The following is a 19,668-nucleotide window of genomic DNA, read 5'->3' as shown; positions in this document are numbered from 1 at the left end:
TTGGGCTGTGCTTTGAAATTTATTGCTTTTTGTACGTATGTTATTTTTCACAAAAATGAACCAAGTATCATTCCTTCTAGCCTCCTATATTCTGAAGCAGCTATAAGGAAAAATCGGAGAGGATGGTATGATAACCCATGACTAACTCTGGGATCTGTCCCTGTAAATACTTGTTGAAGAGTGTTTTGAAAACTATTGGGTTTTTTTTTTCTTTCTTTGCTTTATATACGTTATATTATTCAATTAAAAAAGTTAAAAAAAAAAAAAAAAAGAATGAAGTGGAAAGGATTACCCCATGAAATGGCATTGGAATAATTGGTTGGTTAGCTTTTCGGAAAAAATTCAATTTCACCTTTACATAATGCCACAAAACATACATTCCAAAGGGATTAAACACAAGTGTAAAATAATTACTATGATAATTGTTATACTTCAGATTAAGCCATTAAAAACAGAAAGGAAAAAAAACGTTATTTATCTGATTTCTTAATGAAAAACTTTCTAAGCTTAACAGCAATGAAAGAAATCACAAAGAAAAAAACACTGATAGAATATGTCTATTTACTTTAAAATGTTAGTATGTGTCACACAAAAGGAAATGTGACATCTGTGGCCACTTAATTTAGAGGCTCAGATTCGCGGACAACACAGACTTAAGTGGTATAAAAACAGAATTTATTAGGAAGAGTGCATGGGTGGTTCAGTGGTAGAATGCTCGTCTTTCACACGGGAGACCCGAGTTCAATTCCTGGAACATGCACCCCCAAAAAACAAACAAAAAATCCAGACTTTATCAGAAAAGTAATCAAAAGATTGTTAGAAATGAGACAGTTGCATCACCAGGCATGACAGCACCAACACCTGAAAACAAGCACTGGGAATTCCGGAGACAGCATTTGGGATCTGAGGGGAAAAATCCCATGCAGCACGTACTCCTCCTGGATAAGATTTTCTCAGTCTAATTGCTTGTATGCAGTTTACACGGTGTCTTTACATAATAGTGGCCGGATTCCAATTAGCTTGCATGGCTGGGCCCCAGTGGTCCTCTGGGAACCGGCTAGGGACTGAGAGGAGTTTCCTGGGACCTAGATAACTTTACCAAAATATGTCTCCTTGTGGGAGGATAGTCAGTGCTCCCACCTGGAGTGTACATTTCAACAATCTATCACCAAGGTCACCCAATGGCAACATCACTTAGGCAGAACAAACTTTACAAACTTAGTTTCCATTTCAGCATATCAAAAATAATAAAACTTAAAGACTAGAAAATAGTAATTGCTCCATAGTGACAGCTTATTAAACTTAGGACATAAAGAACTTAACAAAAACTACTAAGACTCTAGAATAGGACATGAACAGAAAATTAATGAAAGTAAAAATAGAAATGGCTAGTAAACATTTGGGGAAAAAATATGACCTTCCTAGTAATTATATACATGTTAATTACAACAACATATTTAAAAAATAACATTAAACATTGGCAAGAGGTTGTAAAATCAACCCTCTCATATTGTTCATGGAAATGAAAAATGATATAACTGTTCCACAAAGGAATTTGGCAGTATGAATTAAGAACTCTAAAAAGGTTCATACTGTTTGATTTCTTAGTAATTCCTCTTTTATAAATCTATGCAAAGGTGAAAAAATCAGAAATGGATTAAAAATATGTAATACGATGCTCAACACAGGATTATTTATAATAGCAAAAAATCAAGTACAAGCTAATTGTTAAAATTTGGGGAAATGTCATGAATGCATATGACAAAATATCACAGTCATTTTTATGAAAACTTCTCAACAACATGAGAAACCATATTCACATAATAGTAAGCTAAACACAAGCAAGGCACAAATCTGTTTATAATATATTCTCAACAACTTAAACATATTAAAAAGGCCAAAAATTTGCTAAAATATTAGAAGTAGCAATGGCTACTTTCCCTATTTAATAAAAGTAGATTTTACTTTGTAGTCAAAAGAAAGGGAAAAAATTTTCACTAAAACACAATCCATTCATTTATATCAGTAAGTCCCTGATTGCCTTCTGAGGGCCCACTGAAGAGACAGCAGAGGACATGTCAGATATGGTCCTTACCCTCAATTAGCTTACAGCCCAGCAGGGGAGAAAGAGATGGTAAAGAAATCATAGTTAATTATAAAGAGCAAACTGTAAACATCTCTGAGTTTCATGGAAATTTCACTTGAGTCTTCATCTGGTTTTATTTTCTTTGTTATCTCTTTCCTACAAAAAGAACCCCTATCATTATTTATCTGCTAATAAGTAATAAAACAAAAGTTTACATTGTAACAGGACTTCATGGTTCTCTGAGTATTTTCCTATGCCCATATTATTTGTTCTTCACAATAGCCTTGTGCTTTATGTTTCATAGCATACCATAATTTATATGGACAAGAATAATGAAAAATCAACATTATAACACCTTTTTATCATTATTATTATTACATGGGCAGGCACCGGGAATTGAACCCGGGTCTCCGGCGGCAGGTGAGAACTCCGCCACTGAGTCACTGTGGCCCGCCCTATAATACCTTTTAAAGACCAAAAAAACTCAATCTTAAAATCACCCTTATCAACTAGTTTTATCAAATTCTACACTGAGATGATGCAGTTTTTATATGTGCTAACCAAATAAGTTAGACCTTCAGGAAATACTTTATTCTTTTGTGAATGACTTAGTGCTATTAACAATATTCATTTGACTGAATATCACCATCCCAGACTGAATTTCTGGGATACAGATATAAATGAGAAATTTTGTCAAAAATTAAATTATCATTTTAAAACTTAGTAACCAACATTTAAAAATATGACATAGCATAGAAGTAATAATTTCTCAACACTATCAGCTGCTAGATTGCTTCATTTGTCATTATAATGCATATTTAGAATACTAAACCTGATATGCACTTTTAACTCAGGTCTACAGAAAACTAAGGCATTTCTGACTAATTCTGCCAATATTAGGTCCATAGAAGAAACAGATTTTTTGACTAATTCTGCTTATGGTAATACAGTCATCTCTGCAATAATAACTGAGGTTAAAAAAAAAATCTCTTCTTCATTTCCCACATTTAAAGATTTGGTAAATGCTGCTTGTGCACTTTTGCTGAAGAAATTTCACAAAGTCAAACTGTGCACTCCAAAAAAAAAAAAGGTTTCTGAATATTTTCAGAAGCAGACTTAAGATTGTTGCCTTCACCTATTATTTTGTATAACTGTGAACTCCTTGAAAAAATGTTTTCTAAATACTTTCAGAAGTAGACTTAAGATTGCTGCCTTCACTTATTATTTTGTAAAACTGTGAAACTCCTTGAAAAAATGCTTTCTAAATATTTTCAGAGGTAGACTTAAGTCTGTTACCCTCACTTGTATTTTTATCATGAATATATTTATGTGTAGTTAAACCATGGGTCCAGAATTGTGTTTTTGAAACAACTGGCATTCAGGATAACAAAGTTCTCTCTTATTTTTCAACTGCATGTCAGCTGTCACTGTTTGCACACCAATCTCAGCACCTTCTTGGGAGTTGAATAAGTAGAAATATTTTTATAGAGGATACAATATACCAGATAAGAAATACATAAAACCTCAAGGCACGTGAGTGTACTTCTCCAAGTAAACAACAACTGCAAATGAACTATTTATTCTGTAAGCAACCAATGGTTGTTAGGAATGTTACAAAGTTGATGTTGCACTCTGCACAGTAGAGTACTACAGCTTTTTCTTGTTCAAGCAACCCTTTAAATATATAGAAGTCATATGTCATATTTGAGTATTTTTATAAATATACCACAAAGCAGTTCTAAAATATATTGTATGCTATATAGTTTGTCTCGGCTAAAGGGAATTTTCATTATAAGTTACAACTAGGGTGTGTGGCAATATTTGACAGTAAATATTCAGATATTAACCAGCAATCCAGATGACATGTCTGATTTGAATATTACTGATGCAGTTATCCTAATTAGCTCTGATGGTTACCCACACAATGACAACACATATGGGTTCAGACTTGTGAAAATGTTGCTGAAATAAGCATTCAGTTATTCAGTTTTCCAAGGGCTGAAGCCAAACAGCAGATTTTGAGAAAATACTGAAACCAGGTTGCACTTCAGTATATCCTTAGAATAATTTTAGTCTTATTCTCAACAGAATCCAACAATATTTATCTTTCTACTCCCAATGTCTACTTGGACAAGTCTAAGGGAGTAATACATAGATCGGAAGTCTATACAGTTCATCCTCTTACATACGGGAAAAAAAAAAAAAAACCACAGAAAAAATAAAACTGAAAAATGAAAAGAAAAAAAAAAATCAAGGGCCAGAAAATGTGCCATTTAGTAAAGTTAACTACTGAAAGCCAAATAGTATTTGGGAACTTAATTTTTTTTTTTTAAAAAAAAGGAAATATCAACACAAAAGGCATTAAAAGCCTGACTAGAAAAATTTAGAAAGGGAAAGTCACTATAATATAAAATTTGAGTAGAACCTACTTCAACAGATGATGATATAGAAATGATGTATCACAAAAAAAAAAAGAAAAAAGAAAATGATTCAGAAGAAAAACAAAATTCAGAGGCAAGTTGGGTTTTTTTTCCCTTGTTTCTAGAAGACATTAATTTGACCTGTTTGGGGAAATGAACTTTTATTTACGTATTTTTAATGCCATTTTAATTGTCATCCCATAACCCACTATTTTCCTGGAAACGTTGATTACACCAACAGCACTTTTTTCAAGCATTACATATTTTAGGAACTTGATTTACACCCATAAGTGCCAAGGAATTCCTTCACCATAAAATTTTGTGAAATTTTTATTCAAAGACTGCAGAAATTAAAGAAAAATAATGTTCATTATTCCTACTATTATTCCCCAAGCTTTCTAATTGAAGACACCTCCTGATTAATTAACATCACTTAAAAAGGACGAGTCTTTTCGATTCAATTAGTTAAAAATTCACCCAACATTCTAAATTAGCTTTATAACTTCTTTCATTAGTGTATATAATGAAGGTATTATGTGTCTTATAATGATGTGTCAAAGGCAAATCACTTGAGATAAAAATCTACATTTTACTTGTGTCATTTATACAGTATTGAAGGTTTTAATACTTGAAAAAATTATAGTTATAGTTTCCTGGTACTTGCCCATACCAAAAAAAAAAAGAAATTATAGTTATATAAAGAAAATTCAATAATCATCATTTATGATGTGGCTAGAGATATTTACATGGAAAACAGTACTAATCAGAGTAAAGTATTTTTCAAGTCTAAATATTTAGTTTCACAATTCTAAGTCAAAGAAATGGAAAGATATTGAGAAAAATGAGGAATCCACCTCATTAGTTGTCTTTTTTACTATAGTACAGAATGTCTATATGATCTGATTTCTGAAATAAAAATTTCTATCATCTAGGAAATATACTTATTGTATACTGATTGATAGCGTGGTTTCAGGGGAAGGAGATTGGGAGACAATTTTTTTCATACCTGTGTTAGCAGGTAGACTTGATGTAATTTACTTTATTTTTCCGGTAATTTTATGAGACAGGTATTATTATCCCCACTTTACAGATAAGCAGCTAAGGCTCAAGCTCAACTACATATCTTGCTCAATGTCAGAGAGCTAGTCAGTAGCAGACCCATGATTTGAAACCAGGTATGCTTGATTCTCTACCACCCAGTCTACGTTCTATGGGGATTCAGGGCTAGGCACATGAAAGATAAAAAAAAAGACACAAGCCAAGTCCTAAAATATTTAGTAAAGTAAAAGGATAAAGTAGAGAAAAATAAAAAGATATGTACAAATAATCAACCTAATATAAGGATATGACTAAGAAAGTATGAAATTTGGGCGGGCCGCGGTGGCTCAGCGGGCAAAGTGCTTGCCTGCCATGCCGGAGGACCTCGGTTCGATTCCCGGCCCCAGCCCATGTAAAAAACAAACAAACAAACAAAATACAATAAAACAAGAAAATGTTTAAAGATGTTTCCCTTCCTTCCTTCCATCCTTCCTTCCTTCTCTCTGTCTTTCCTTCCCTTCCTCCCTCTCTCTAAAAAAAAAAAAAAAAAAAAAAAAGAAAGTATGAAATTCGAAGAATAGAAAGTAAGTGCTATAAGAGCTCAAAATTATCAACCACCATAGCACACTATATAATTTTACTTATATGGTCAGCTTATTTGAATATCATAATTACATGGAACCCTGAATAGGAAGTGAGATCTTGTTGGTTTGTACAGGATAGTATAATGCCCCAATACATCACAGAGAATCTGGGCAGAAGGTTAAAAAGTATTTACAAAGTCCCCTTGAGGGAGTTGGGGAAAAAGGTGGAAATATTAAATTTTCCATCTGGGGAAGATCTGATATTCTTGCAAGCATTGGGACTGTCAATTTGATGGGCCAGGACCCTCACCTTGGGGTTGGGCCTTATGAAATATTCCTGCAGAGGAGAAGCTAAGCCTACTTATGATTATGCCTAAAAGTCACTCCCAGAGAACCTCTTTCATTGCTCAAATGTGACCTCTCTCTCCACGACTACTCCATAGGTGAAACTACTGTTTTCCACCCTAGGAGGGGCATGACTCCCGGGGGGTAAATCTCCCTAGCAACATGGGACATGACTCCCAAGAATAAGTCTGGCCCTGCGATGTGGGAATGAGAAAGCCTTCTTGACAAAAACAGGGAAGAGAAATGAACCAAAATAAAGTTTCAATGGCTAAGAGATTTCAGACTCGAGAGGTCATTCTGGAGTTTATTCTTATGTAGTATATAGATATCCCTTTTCAGTTTTTAGTGTATTGGAGTAGCTAGAGGGAAATACCTGAAACTGTTGAACTGTAATCCAATAGCCCTGGTTCTTGAAGATGATAACTATAGAGATTTTAAGGTCTGTCCAGGTGAGTGGGAAAACCTTGTGACTGATAGTCCCTTTATCCAGTAAGGGCAGATGAGTAAGAAAAAAAAAGACAAAACAACAACAACAATAGAAGGGGATGGAATGATTTGGGTGTTCTTTTCACTTCTATTTTTGTTTTCTTTAAAAAAATGTACAGACACTTCGGATGATTACATGGTATATGAATATATAATACATATCAATAAAAATGTACAGAGCTTCTATTTGAAATGATGGAAATGTTTTGGTAATGAATGGTGATGATGGTAGCACAACATTGTGAACATAATTAATAGCACTGAAATATATATCTGAACGTGGTTACAATGAAAACAAAATAATGGGGGGTATAAGGAATATGGGATATTTTGGGTTTTCTTTTTTCTTTCTTTTTATGGAGTAATGAAATGTTCTAAAATTGATCATGGTGATGAATGCATAGCTAAATGATGATCCTGTGAGTCACTGATTGCATATTTTAGATGGATTGTACGGTGTGTGAATATATCTCAATGAAATTGCATTTAAAAAAACACACACAGAGACATCAACCACCAAAAGATGGGCAGTGCCTAGGAAAAAAGGTGGACATGAGAAAGATGAGTACAAGAAAAAGGTATTCTAAATTATGAATGCTTAGAAATTCTAAGAAGCAGGGAGGACTGCTATGAATTCAGCAAAGAGAAAATGAATCAGCCTAGCTAGGAGCAGAGGAACTCTTTCAAGGAAGAAGAAAAAGAGGAAATCGCATAGTTAGAGTGTGACCAAATTTAAGAGTCCTGAATGACAAACTAAAAAGTGAGTGAAAATAGGAGAGATATGATGAACTTAGTGTTTTAAGTCGGTAAATACAACAACAATAAAGTGAAACAGCAATTGAAGCATATGAAAACAAATTCTTAAAAAGATAATTCTGCCTTCGTGGAGCTTTCACAACAACTTTCTCTGAAACCCACCAAAAATATGGTGCTATCCCAAATAGACATTTTCTTAGAAAATATTTTCATTGAGATATCTTTACGCACATACAGTCCCATCAAAAGTATACTACAATCAATGGCTCACAATATAATCACACAGTTGTGTATTCATTACTTTGATCATTTGTAGAACACCAAACAGACACTTAACTTCAACTTGAATGTGATAAATACTTCATCAATCACCTGTGTACTAGTTTTAATGTTTAATCTGCTGGTACTGTTTCTAATTATCTGCTTGAGAGTGGAAAGAACTCTGGACTTGGCGCTGTTGCTGTTTTGTGTCCTTGGACAAGTCACTTAACCCTCCGAGTCTCAATTTCCAAATGTGAAAATGCACACTATCTATCTGCCTTGGCGACCTCAAATGGAAATTATTATGATCAAATATAACTATAAATGTGAGATTTAAAAATTACAGAAATTTATATCCATGTTGTCTAATTTTACATGGTAGAGTCTATCAGTATAAGAAATAAAGAAGTTGAAAAATGTTTTTCGAGATTAGTAGAAAGAAAAAATAAACAGTTTTTCTTTTTATTGGCTATCAATATTAAAAATTTTAATAGTAGTACATTTAATATAAAAACTTTAATATTAATAATTCTTACAGAATAAGCTGAACTAATAGAACTTGCTAAGATTTTTTTCTCCTTCTTATCCTAGAAATACTAAAAAAAAAAAAATAAGAGCACAAAATGAAACATGGTATAAAAGGTTCATTTCATCATCATTATAAATCAACACTACTTCTACATTCAATAAGAAACTTCAGAGGGGAGCAACATAAAGATGCAGAAACTCTGGAAGGGAGACTCACTAGAAATTAGAAGACCTAGATACACTTGAATTTAGAGATGAGATGGGATACAGCAGGTGGCCAGCTGTTGGGGACTGAATTATGTCCCCCCACAAAAGATATATTCATGTCCTAAACCCCATTCGCAAGGTGTGAATCCATTTGTAAACAGGACCTTTGAAGATGCTATTATTAGTTAAGGTGCGGCCAGACTGAGTTGGTCTTCATTCAACAAAGTTAAAATCTTTATAAGCAAAGGAAATTGGACACAGAATTCGAAGTCAGAAGTAGGAAGCCAGAGAAAGAGAGATCACCATGCGATAGAGGACTGCCATTACTAGAACCCTATGACTTTGTAGAAAGCATGGCATTGCTAATACCTTGATTTCGGCCTCCTAGTCTCCAAACTGTGAGCCAATAAATTCTCGTAGTTTAAGTCAATTAGTATGTGGTATTACAGGAATCCTGGTAAACTAACACCAACTGACAGCTCAGATAAGGGCATTATGATGAGGCATTGCCATGGTGGTATCCAATCTTAAACAAAAATAAATCACATATCCAGTGAATCTCCAGTGGATCCTAAACTCAACAGACCCAGGGTGGTTAATACTAACTAATCATTCATTCATTTATTCATTCAGTTTTGAGTATCTACCATATACCAGAGACATTCTAGACAGTGCAGACTGAGTAATGAAAAAAAACAATAAAAGTTCCTCCCTCAAGGAGGTTAAAATCTAGTGTAGAAATTTACAAATAAATAATAGTGTGTCAGAAGATGCTACAGAAAAAAAATAAGCAGAGAAGGGGGATAGGGAATGCTGGGAGCTAGAGCGGGGGAATTGCAATTTTCAATAGAGACCTAAAGGAAGTAAAAGAGCAACTCAGGTAAATATCTAGGGGGAAAGAATTTTCAATTCAAAGAGAACAACAGTAAGGGAAACACCCCAAGGTAAGGATCTGCCTGGTAAGTTGGAGTAACAGCAAGGAAGCCACAGAGTGGAGAGAGTAAAGGGGAGTCAGATGGCGAATGAGATAGGGAAGGTAGGAGGTTTTCTCAGCCCAGCAAGGACCTTAGCTTTTACTCTGGATAAGACGGAAAACCACTGAAAAGAATTGAGAAGAGGAGTGTTGTGATCTGAATTACATTTTAATCGGCTCACTTTTGCTTCTGTTTTGAGAACACACCATGGAGGAAGCAAAGGCAGAAATAGGGAGATCTATTTAGAAACTACAGGAATAATCTAGGAAAGCAAACTGAGTGCTTGGATCATGGTGATTACAGTAAAGGAGATAGTTAGATGCTGAGTATAGTATAAAGAGAAAGGTGATAGAATTTGCAATAGATTGGATGCAGGTAGAGGATGACAACAAAGGTTTTGGCATACGCAACCAGAGCCACAGAGCTGCAATTTATTAAAATGGGAAATCTGAGCCCAGGTACTCAAAAGGTCATAGCATAAGACGATGAAGAAGAACAAAAAGAACCCTGAGACGCAGTCGCCACTGAGGTAGGAGGAAAATCAGGAAGAGATGGAGTCTCAAAAGCTAAGTGTACAAAGTGTTTCAAGGAGGAGTAATCAGCTGTGACACATACTACTGATGGGTCCCATCATAAGAGGTCTAAGAAATTAGCAACATGGAAAACACTGCTAACCTTGATAAAAGAATGTTTGGTGGAGTGATGGAAAGAAAACGTCTGATTAGAGTAGGTTTAACAGAGAATGGGAGAAGAATTGTAAACAGCATGCCAATTATTAGTATCAAAGGGAGGATATAAAACAAGGACACCAGAGTACTTTGTGGAGATATTCCAGGGTCCCCTTTCCAATTATCACTGTATCTGGGAGGCCACATCAGTAATCAGAAGGTTAGTAAGTAAGCAATGAATAAAAGGCAAAAAGCCTAATATTGATCTCCAGAATACTTCATTAAGGCCATGAAAAAGCCTTATAAACTAACCTACTACCATAGAAATTTCTTTGGTGAATATTCAGATTTGCCAGATTTAGTCTCTCATCTTGGACAGTAATAGAGCATAAACACTAGAATTCTGATAATAAACTGAGCAGGCTATTTAGAAAGTTTATAATATAATTAATTACAGGATTTTGTGTTTATTTGTCTTAGTTACATCAATTGCATTGTAGTCTTGCTTCCTGGAACCAACACCCAGATTAATTAATGAAATCTCATCACAAACTTTATCCACCAAAACACTAAGAAAGGCATTGTGTGCTAAGAATATCTGAGGAAGGCCCAGCCTTCTCCCTGTAGAGATGACCACTCTGATTACTTTGAATGATGAGAAGGCAACATCCTTTCCATCAGATGGTGATGGGAGGGAAGGAAGGAATGAACACTAGGGGAATGGAGGAGGAAGAAAAGATGGCAAAAGGACTAATGGTAATTTCTAAGAATGGGAGGATTTAGGGAGCTTTGAATTGAAATCAGGAAGGTCGAGGCGAATTATTTACCTTTCCAAGTCTAGGTCCCTCCATTTGTGAAATTGAGATAATAATAGTACCTCTACATAAAGTTGTGAGGGATAAATAAAATAATGCAAGTAACGACTGGGAAAAAATTGAATTCTCCTGGGTCATATGAGAAGGAAAAAATATTTATAAATTACATACATTAAAAGTGATGTATATTTTTTTCATTATACAAATTAAATTGTTAAAAAAAAAAGGTTAGGAGAAGCCAGGCCCTGAATCTAGAAGTCGGGCCCTTGCGGTGGTTCTTGACGTGGTAGGCCGGCGGGGACCCAACGTTGATCCTAGGACAGCCCTGCCATTATCCCAGCCAAACAGGCGGCCACGCTGGGCTGAGTCAGGAGGGAGCCGTGGCTGAGGACCCCGAGATCGGGATTGGGTGGTATCCCCTGGCAAGGACCCTCCTTCTCTCCAGAACAGCTACTAGGGGAGTAGAAACGATACAGAACAGCTCCCGGAGCCACGACAGAGATCAAAAAGACATTGTACCCCATCCTGGAACGGCTGACTGGCTGGGAGAAGCCGCTCCGGTGAGATCGCCGAGGGGTGCGAGCTTCCCCGGGTGGGGCAGCAAGCGGCCGGAGTCCCTCCCCTCCTCCTTCCCGGGCCAGCTGGCAGAATTGGGCAGGCGGTCCCCTCAAGCCGCGGCGGCTGGCGCGCCCCCCAACGCGCGGCCCCCTGGACCAACTGAGAGAATTGGATCGGAAATCCCCAGGCCGCGGAGAACGGTGACCGGGGGGGGTCCATTCCAAACACGTAACTCCCCGGTTCGGCTGGGAATGGTGTACTTTCCCAGGCCGCGGCGGCTGGTGCCCTCCCACCATGCTTGGCGCCCCGGGCCGACTAAGAAATTCGGACGGGCGCTCTCCCGGACTGCGGCGGCCGGCGACCCTCCCCGCGTTCGGACCCCCGGGCCAGCTGGCACTCTTTCAAGCCGCTTCGGCTGGAGAACCTCCCCCACGGCAAGAGTTTTCCAAAGTTAAAGGATGCACAGCACCTTTTACTGGTGGGACCCGCAGACAAACGTGTGCCACGAGCGCCACCTACTGGGCAGGATAAGAAAAACAGAATCCAGAGATTTCACAGAAAAATCTTTCAACCTGTTGGGTCCAACACCCAGGGAAATCTGACTAAATGTCCAGACGCCAGCAGAAGATAACGGATCACGCTCAGAAAATTGAAAATATGGCCCAGTCAAAGGAACAAACCAATAGTTCAAATGAGATACAGGAGCTGAGATAACTAATGCTGAATATATGAACAGAAATGGAAAACCTCTTCAAAAACGAAATCGATATATCGAGGGAGGACATGAAGAAGACAAGGGCTGAACAAAAAGAAGAAATAGAAAAACTGAAAAAACAAATCACAGAACTTATGGAAGTGAAGGATAAAGTAGAAAAGATGGAAAAAACAATGGAAACCTACAATGATAGATTTAAAGAGACAGAAGATAGAATTAGTGATTTGTAGGATGGAACATCTGAATTCCAAAAAGAAACAGAAACTATCGGGAAAAGAATGGAAAAATTTGAACAGGGTATCAGGGAAATCAAGGACAATATGAACTGCACAAACATATGTGTTGTGGGTGTCCCAGAAGGAGAAGAGAAGGGAAAAGGAAGAGAAAAACTAATGGAAGAAATTATCACTGAAAATTTCCAAACTCTTATGAAAGACCTAAAATTACAGATCCAAGAAGTGCAGCGCACCCCAAAGAGATTAGACCCAAATAGGCATTCTCCAAGACACTTACTAGTTAGAATGTCAGAGGTCAAAGAGAAAGAGAGGATCTTGAAAGCAGCAAGAGAATAACAATCCATCACATACAAGGGAAACCCAATAAAACTATGTGTAGATTTCTCAGCAGAAACCATGGAAGCTAGAAGACAGTGGGATGATATATTTAAATTACTAAAAGAGAAAAACTGCCAACCAAGGTTTCTATATCCAGCAAAATTGTCCTTCAAAAATGAGGGAGAAATGAAAACATTCTCAGACAAAAAGTCTCTGAGAGAATTTGTGACCAAGAGACCAGCTCTGCAAGAAATACTAAAGGGAGCACTAGAGTCAGATAAGAAAAGACAGAAGAGAGAGGTATGGAGAAGAGTGTAGAAAGAAGGAAAGTCAGATATGATATATATAATACAAAAGGCAAAATGGTAGAGGAAAATATTATCCAAACAGTAATAACACTAAATGTTAATGGACTGAATTCCCCAATCAAAAGACACAGACCGGCAGAATGGATTAAAAAACAGGATCCTTCTATATGCTGTCTACAGGAAACACATCTTAGACCCAAAGATAAAAATAGGTTGAAAGTGAAAGGTTGGGAAAAGATATTTCATGCAAATAACAACCAGAAAAGAGCAGGAATGGCTATACTAATATCCAACAAATTAGACTTCAAATGTAAAACACTTAAAAGAGACAAAGAAGGACACTATCTACTAATAAAAGGAACAATTAAACAAGAAGACATAACAATCATAAATATTTACGCACCGAACCAGAATGCCCCAAAATACGTGCGGAATACACTGCAAACACTGAAAAGGGAAATAGACTCATATACCATAATAGTTGGAGACTTCAATTCACTACTCTCATCAATGGACAGAACATCTAGACAGAGGATCAATAAAGAAATAGAGAATCTGAATATTACTATAAATGAGCTAGACTTAACAGACATTTATAGGACATTACATCCCACAACAACAGGATACACCTTTTTCTCAAGTGCTCATGGATCATTCTCAAAGATAGACCATATGCTGGGTCACAAAGCAAGTCTTAACAAATTTAAAAAGATTGAAATCATACACAACACTTTCTCGGATCATAAAGGAATGAAGTTGGATATCAATAATAGGCGGAGTGCCAGAAAATTCACAAATACGTGGAGGCTCAACAACACACTCTTAAACAACGAGTGGGTCAAAGAAGAAATTGCAAGAGAAATTAGCAAATACCTCGAGGCAAATGAAAATGAAAACACAACATATCAAAACTTATGGGACGCAGCAAAGGCAGTGCTAAGAGGAAAATTTATTGCCCTAAATGCTTATATCAGAAAAGAAGAAAAGGCAAAAATGCAGGAATTAACTGTCCACTTGGAAGAACTGGAGAAAGAACAGCAAACGAATCCCAAAGCAAGCAAAAGGAAAGAAATAACAAAGATTAGAGCAGAAATAAATGAAATTGAAAACATGAAAACAATAGAGAAAATCAGTAAGACCAGAAGTTGGTTCTATGAGAAAACCAATAAGATTGATGGGCCCTTAGCAAGATTGACAAAAAGAAGAGAGAGGATGCAAATAAATAAGATCAGAAATGGAAGAGCAGACATAACTACTGACCTCACGGAAATAAAGGAGGTAATAACAGGATACTATGAACAACTTTACGCTAATAAATACAACAATTTAGATGAAATGGACGGGTTCCTGGAAAGACATGAACAACCAACTTTGACTCAAGAAGAAATACATGACCTCAACAAACCAATCACAAGTAAACAAATTGAATTAGTCATTCAAAAGCTTCCTAAAAAGAAAAGTCCAGGACCAGAAGGCTTCACATGTGAATTCTACCAAACATTCCAGAAAGAATTAGCACCAACTCTCCTCAAACTCTTCAAAAAAATTGAAGTGGAGGGAAAACTACCTGATTCATTCTATGAAGCCAACATCACCCTCATACCAAAACCAGGCAAAGATATTACAAAAAAAGAAAACTACAGACCAATCTCTCTAATGAATATAGATGCAAAAATCCTCAATAAAATTGCAGCAAATCATATCCAACAACACATTAAAAGAATTATACATCATGACCAAGTAGGATTCATCCCAGGTATGCAAGGATGGTTCAACATAAGAAAATCAATTAATGTAATACACCACATCAACAAATCAAAGCAGAAAAATCACATGATCATCTCAATTGATGCAGAGAAGGCATTTGACAAGATTCAACATCCTTTCCTGTTGAAAACACTTCAAAAGATAGGAATACAAGGGAACTTCCTTAAAATGATAGAGGGAATATATGAAAAACCCACAGCTAATATCATCCTCAATGGGGAAAAATTGAAAACTTTCCCCCTAAGATCAGGAACAAGACAAGGATGTCCACTATCACCACTGTTATTCAACATTGTGTTGGAGGTTCTAGCCAGAGCAATTAGACAAGAAAAAGAAGCACAAGGCATCAAAATTGGAAAGGAAGAAGTAAAACTATCACTGTTTGCAGACGATATGATACTATACGACAAAAACCCGGAAAAATCCACAACAAAACTACTAGAGCTAATAAATGAGTACAGCAAAGTAGCAGGTTACAAGATCAACATTCAAAAATCTGTAGCATTTCTATACACTAGTAATGAACAAGCTGAGGGGGAAATCAACAAGCGAATCCCATTTACAATTGCAACTAAAAGAATAAAATACCTAGGAATAAATTTAACTAAAGAGACAAAAAACTTATATAAAGAAAACTACAAAAAACTGTTAAAAGAAATCACAGAAGACCTAAATAGATGGAAGGACATACCGTGTTCATGGATTGGAAGACTAAATATAGTTAAGATGTCAATCCTACCTAAATTGATTTACAGATTCAATGCAATACCAGTCAAAATCCCAACAACTTATTTTTCAGAAATAGAAAAACCAATAAGCAAATTTATCTGGAAGGGCAGGGTGCCCCGAATTGCTAAAAACATCTTGAGGAAAAAAACGAAGCTGGAGGTCTCGCGCTGCCGGACTTTAAGGCATATTATGAAGCCACAGTGGTCAAAACAGCATGGTATTGGCATAAAGATAGATATATCGACCAATGGAATCGAATAGAGTGCTCAGATATAGACCCTCTCATCTATGGACATTTGATCTTTGATAAGGCAGTCAAGCCAGCTCACCTGGGACAGAACAGTCTCTTCAATAAATGGTGCCTAGGGAACTGGATATCCATATGCAAAAGAATGAAAGAAGACCCATATCTCACACCCTATACAAAAGTTAACTCAAAATGGATCAAAGATCTAAACATTAGGTCTAAGACCATAAAACAGTTAGAGGAAAATGTAGGGAGATATCTTATGAATCTTACAATTGGAGGCGGTTTTATGGAACTTAAACCTAAGGCAAGAGCACTGAAGAAGGAAATAAATAAATGGGAACTCCTCAAAATTAAACACTTTTGTGCATCAAAGAACTTCATCAAGAAAGTAGAAAGACATCCTACACAATGGGAGACAATATTTGGAAATGACATATCAGATAAAGGTCTAGTATCCAGAATTTATAAAGAGATTGTTCAACTCAACAACAAAAAGACAGCCAACCCAATTACAAAATGGGAAAAAGACTTGAATAGACACCTACCAGAAGAGGAAATACAAATGGCCAAAAGGCACATGAAGAGATGCTCAATGTCCCTGGCCATTAGAGAAATGCAAATCAAAACCACAATGAGATATCATCTCACACCCACCAGAATGGCCATTATCAACAAAACAGAAAATGACAAGTGCTGGAGAGGATGCGGAGAAAGAGGCACACTTATCCACTGTTGTTGGGAATGTCAAATAGTGCAACCACTGTGGAAGGCAGTTTGGCGGTTCCTCAAAAAGCTGAATATAGAATTGCCATACGACCCAGCAATACCATTGCTGGGAATCTACTCAAAGGAATTAAGGGCAAAAACACAAACGGACATTTGCACACCAAAGTTTATAGCAGCGTTATTTACAATTGCAAAGAGATGGAAACAGCCAAAATGTCCATCAACAGAAGAGCGGCTAAACAAACTGTGGTATATACATACGATGGAATATTATGCAGCTTTAAGACAGGATAAACTTATGAAGCATGTAATAACATGGATGGACCTAGAGAACATTATGCTGAGTGAGTCTAGCCAAAAACTAAAGGACAAATACTGTATGGTCCCACTGATGTGAACCGACATTCAAGAATAAACTTGGAATATGTCATTGGTAACAGAGTCCAGCAGGAGTTAGAAACAGGGTAAGATAATGGGTAATTGGAGCTGAAGGGATACAGACTGTGCAACAGGACTAGATACAAAAACTCAAAAATGGACAGCAGAATAATACCTAATTGTAAAGTAATCATGTTAAAACACTGAATGAAGCTACATCTGAGCTATAGGTTTTTGTTTTGTTTTGTTTTGTTTTTACTATTATTACTTTTATTTTTTTCTCTATATTAACATTCTATATCTTTTTCAGTTGTGTTGCTAGTTCTTCTAAATCGATGCAAAGGTATTAAGAAACGATGATCATGCATCTATGTGATGATGTTAAGAATTACTGATTGCATATGTAGAATGGTATGATTTCTAAATGTTGGGTTAATTTCTTTTTTTCCGTTAATTAAAAAAAAAAGAGAGAGAAGGGGTAATTGGAGCTGAAGGGATACAGACTGTACAACAGGACTGGATATAAAAACTCAGAAATGGACAGCACAATACTACCTAATTGTAATGCAATTATGTTAAAACATTGAATGAAGCTGCATGTGAGGTATAGGGTTTTTTTTCTCTATTATCGTTTTAATTCTTATTCTGTTGTCTTTTTATTTCTTTTTCTAAATCGATCCAAATGTACTAAGAAATGATGAATATGCAACTATGTGATGATATTAAGAATTACTGATTGTACATGTAGAATGGAATGATTTCTAAATGTTTTGTTAATTTTTTTTAATTAATAAAAAAATATATATATTAGGGGATTAAAAATATATATATACACACTAGGGGATGCACTTCCCAAAAAACAAATAAAACAAACAAATTCAACAAATGGTGCTGCAATAACTGATACTCATATGGAAAAATAATGAAATGTGACCCAGCCATAGAGCATACAAATATACACATTAGGGGGATATACTGGAGCTTTCTGCATGGATATTTTATTAATTTGACAACTATCCTATAAGTTTAAAATTATTTCAAAATAAAAAATTTAATAAAAAACACATTAGAAATTATCCTTCAATTATTTATATAAAGAGTGGAGTTTTACAAAATTATTTCCATTTTCTAAGTATTCCAAGGATGACAGGATTCTCTCATTTGTCCACAAATTTCATCACTTATATTCTTCCTCATAATGATTTGTTTTTCTTCTACTTATCTATCATTTTTTCAAGAATGACTCTTAAAACTATGCCTTCAGCCTCTAGTTTCTCTCTCAGGCAACAGATCATCATTGTCAACTGTCAGCCAGACCTCTCCATTTTGCCCCAAGTATATCCCACACTGAATAGTCAAAAGTCTTCATTTTCCCCACACACCTTCTGGCACGTGCTGAAACTTGGGGTAAATAACGTACATTTGTTGGTCCTAGTTTCATTATTTGTACAAGAGATATAATAACCCACCCCAGGGTTTTTGAGGGACACAAATCAAACAGCAGATAAACTACATTATACAAGTTAGAGTAGAGAAGGGCCTAAATAAAATTTAACTGAATATAAAAATAACTGCCCTACTTAGAACTATTTGATGGCCAAAGTAGCAGCTTAGAGAAAAGTAAGACAGAACCCAGATCATTATTTGGCATGCTAACAAATTCATAATTTACATAAAATGGAAAATTTGAAAATGATTCCTAGGTTGAAATATCTAGGTATTTGGGGGTGAATAAAAGAGAAAAATGTATGGAAGAAGGAGTTTAGGAGTTCAATTTTTTACATATTGGGTCCGAAGGTAGAAATATATATATATATATACCCTAGGGAACGCACTTCCGAAAAAACAAACAAATTCAACAAATGGTGCTGCAATAACTGATACTCACATGGGCAAAAGACATGAACAGACACTTCTCAGAAGAGGAAATACAAATGGCCAAAAGGCACATAAAAAGATGCTCAACTAGCTGACTATAAAGAGCTAGAACCGAGGAGAAAGATCTGGGCTGGCCATAAACAGAGTCACCTCTCTAAAAGTTATATACAGCTGGGATATAGGAATGGATAAGGCTGCTCAGGAAAACACATGTAATTTGGGTAATAAAGAAAGTTGTAGACAGAATCATGGGAAACAGCCATATTTAAGGCCATTTAGAAGAATTGAATATTTCCACTTATTTAAACAGGCACTACAGCAGGCATTGAGGATATACAGAACAAGAGAGACAAGGTTCTCTTTGTCATGGAGCATACTTCTGTTGACCAAGAGAAGTAGAGTGCTTGACAGAGAACAAGAGGGACTCACCTTAGATAAGAAAATCAAGGAAGAGTTCTCTCTCTCTCTCTCTCTCTCTCTCTCTCTATATATATATATATATATATATATATATATATATGACATAAAGGATCTTGTGAACAATTGGGAAAAGAACATTTCAGGTAGAGAAGGCAGTACCACAAAGTCTCTAAGGCAGGAAAGAACTTGGCATGTTCTTAGAATCTGAGAGAAGGCC

The 19,668-nt window shown here is 36.0% G+C and overlaps 2 protein-coding genes across 2 annotated transcripts in view; one reads left to right on the top strand and one right to left on the bottom strand.

Annotated features, from left to right (window-relative positions):
* The window catches only part of SWT1 (SWT1 RNA endoribonuclease homolog), a 165,765-nt gene extending 164,612 nt beyond the window's left edge, over window positions 1-1,153 (bottom strand). The window contains exon 1 of the mRNA XM_077156787.1: window positions 1,100-1,153. Within this exon, the coding sequence (XP_077012902.1) occupies window positions 1,100-1,153 (54 nt within the window). The remainder of the gene's footprint in view (window positions 1-1,099) is intronic.
* The window catches only part of TRMT1L (tRNA methyltransferase 1L), an 83,148-nt gene that overhangs the window by 2,462 nt on the left and 61,018 nt on the right, over window positions 1-19,668 (top strand). The gene's annotated exons all lie outside the window — the stretch shown is intronic.

This window comes from Tamandua tetradactyla, chromosome 4 (genome assembly GCF_023851605.1).
Source record: "Tamandua tetradactyla isolate mTamTet1 chromosome 4, mTamTet1.pri, whole genome shotgun sequence".
Lineage (NCBI taxonomy): Eukaryota > Metazoa > Chordata > Mammalia > Pilosa > Myrmecophagidae > Tamandua > Tamandua tetradactyla.
The sequence above is the reverse complement of the archived record's forward strand: the minus strand, read 5'-3'. Positions and strand labels throughout refer to the sequence as shown.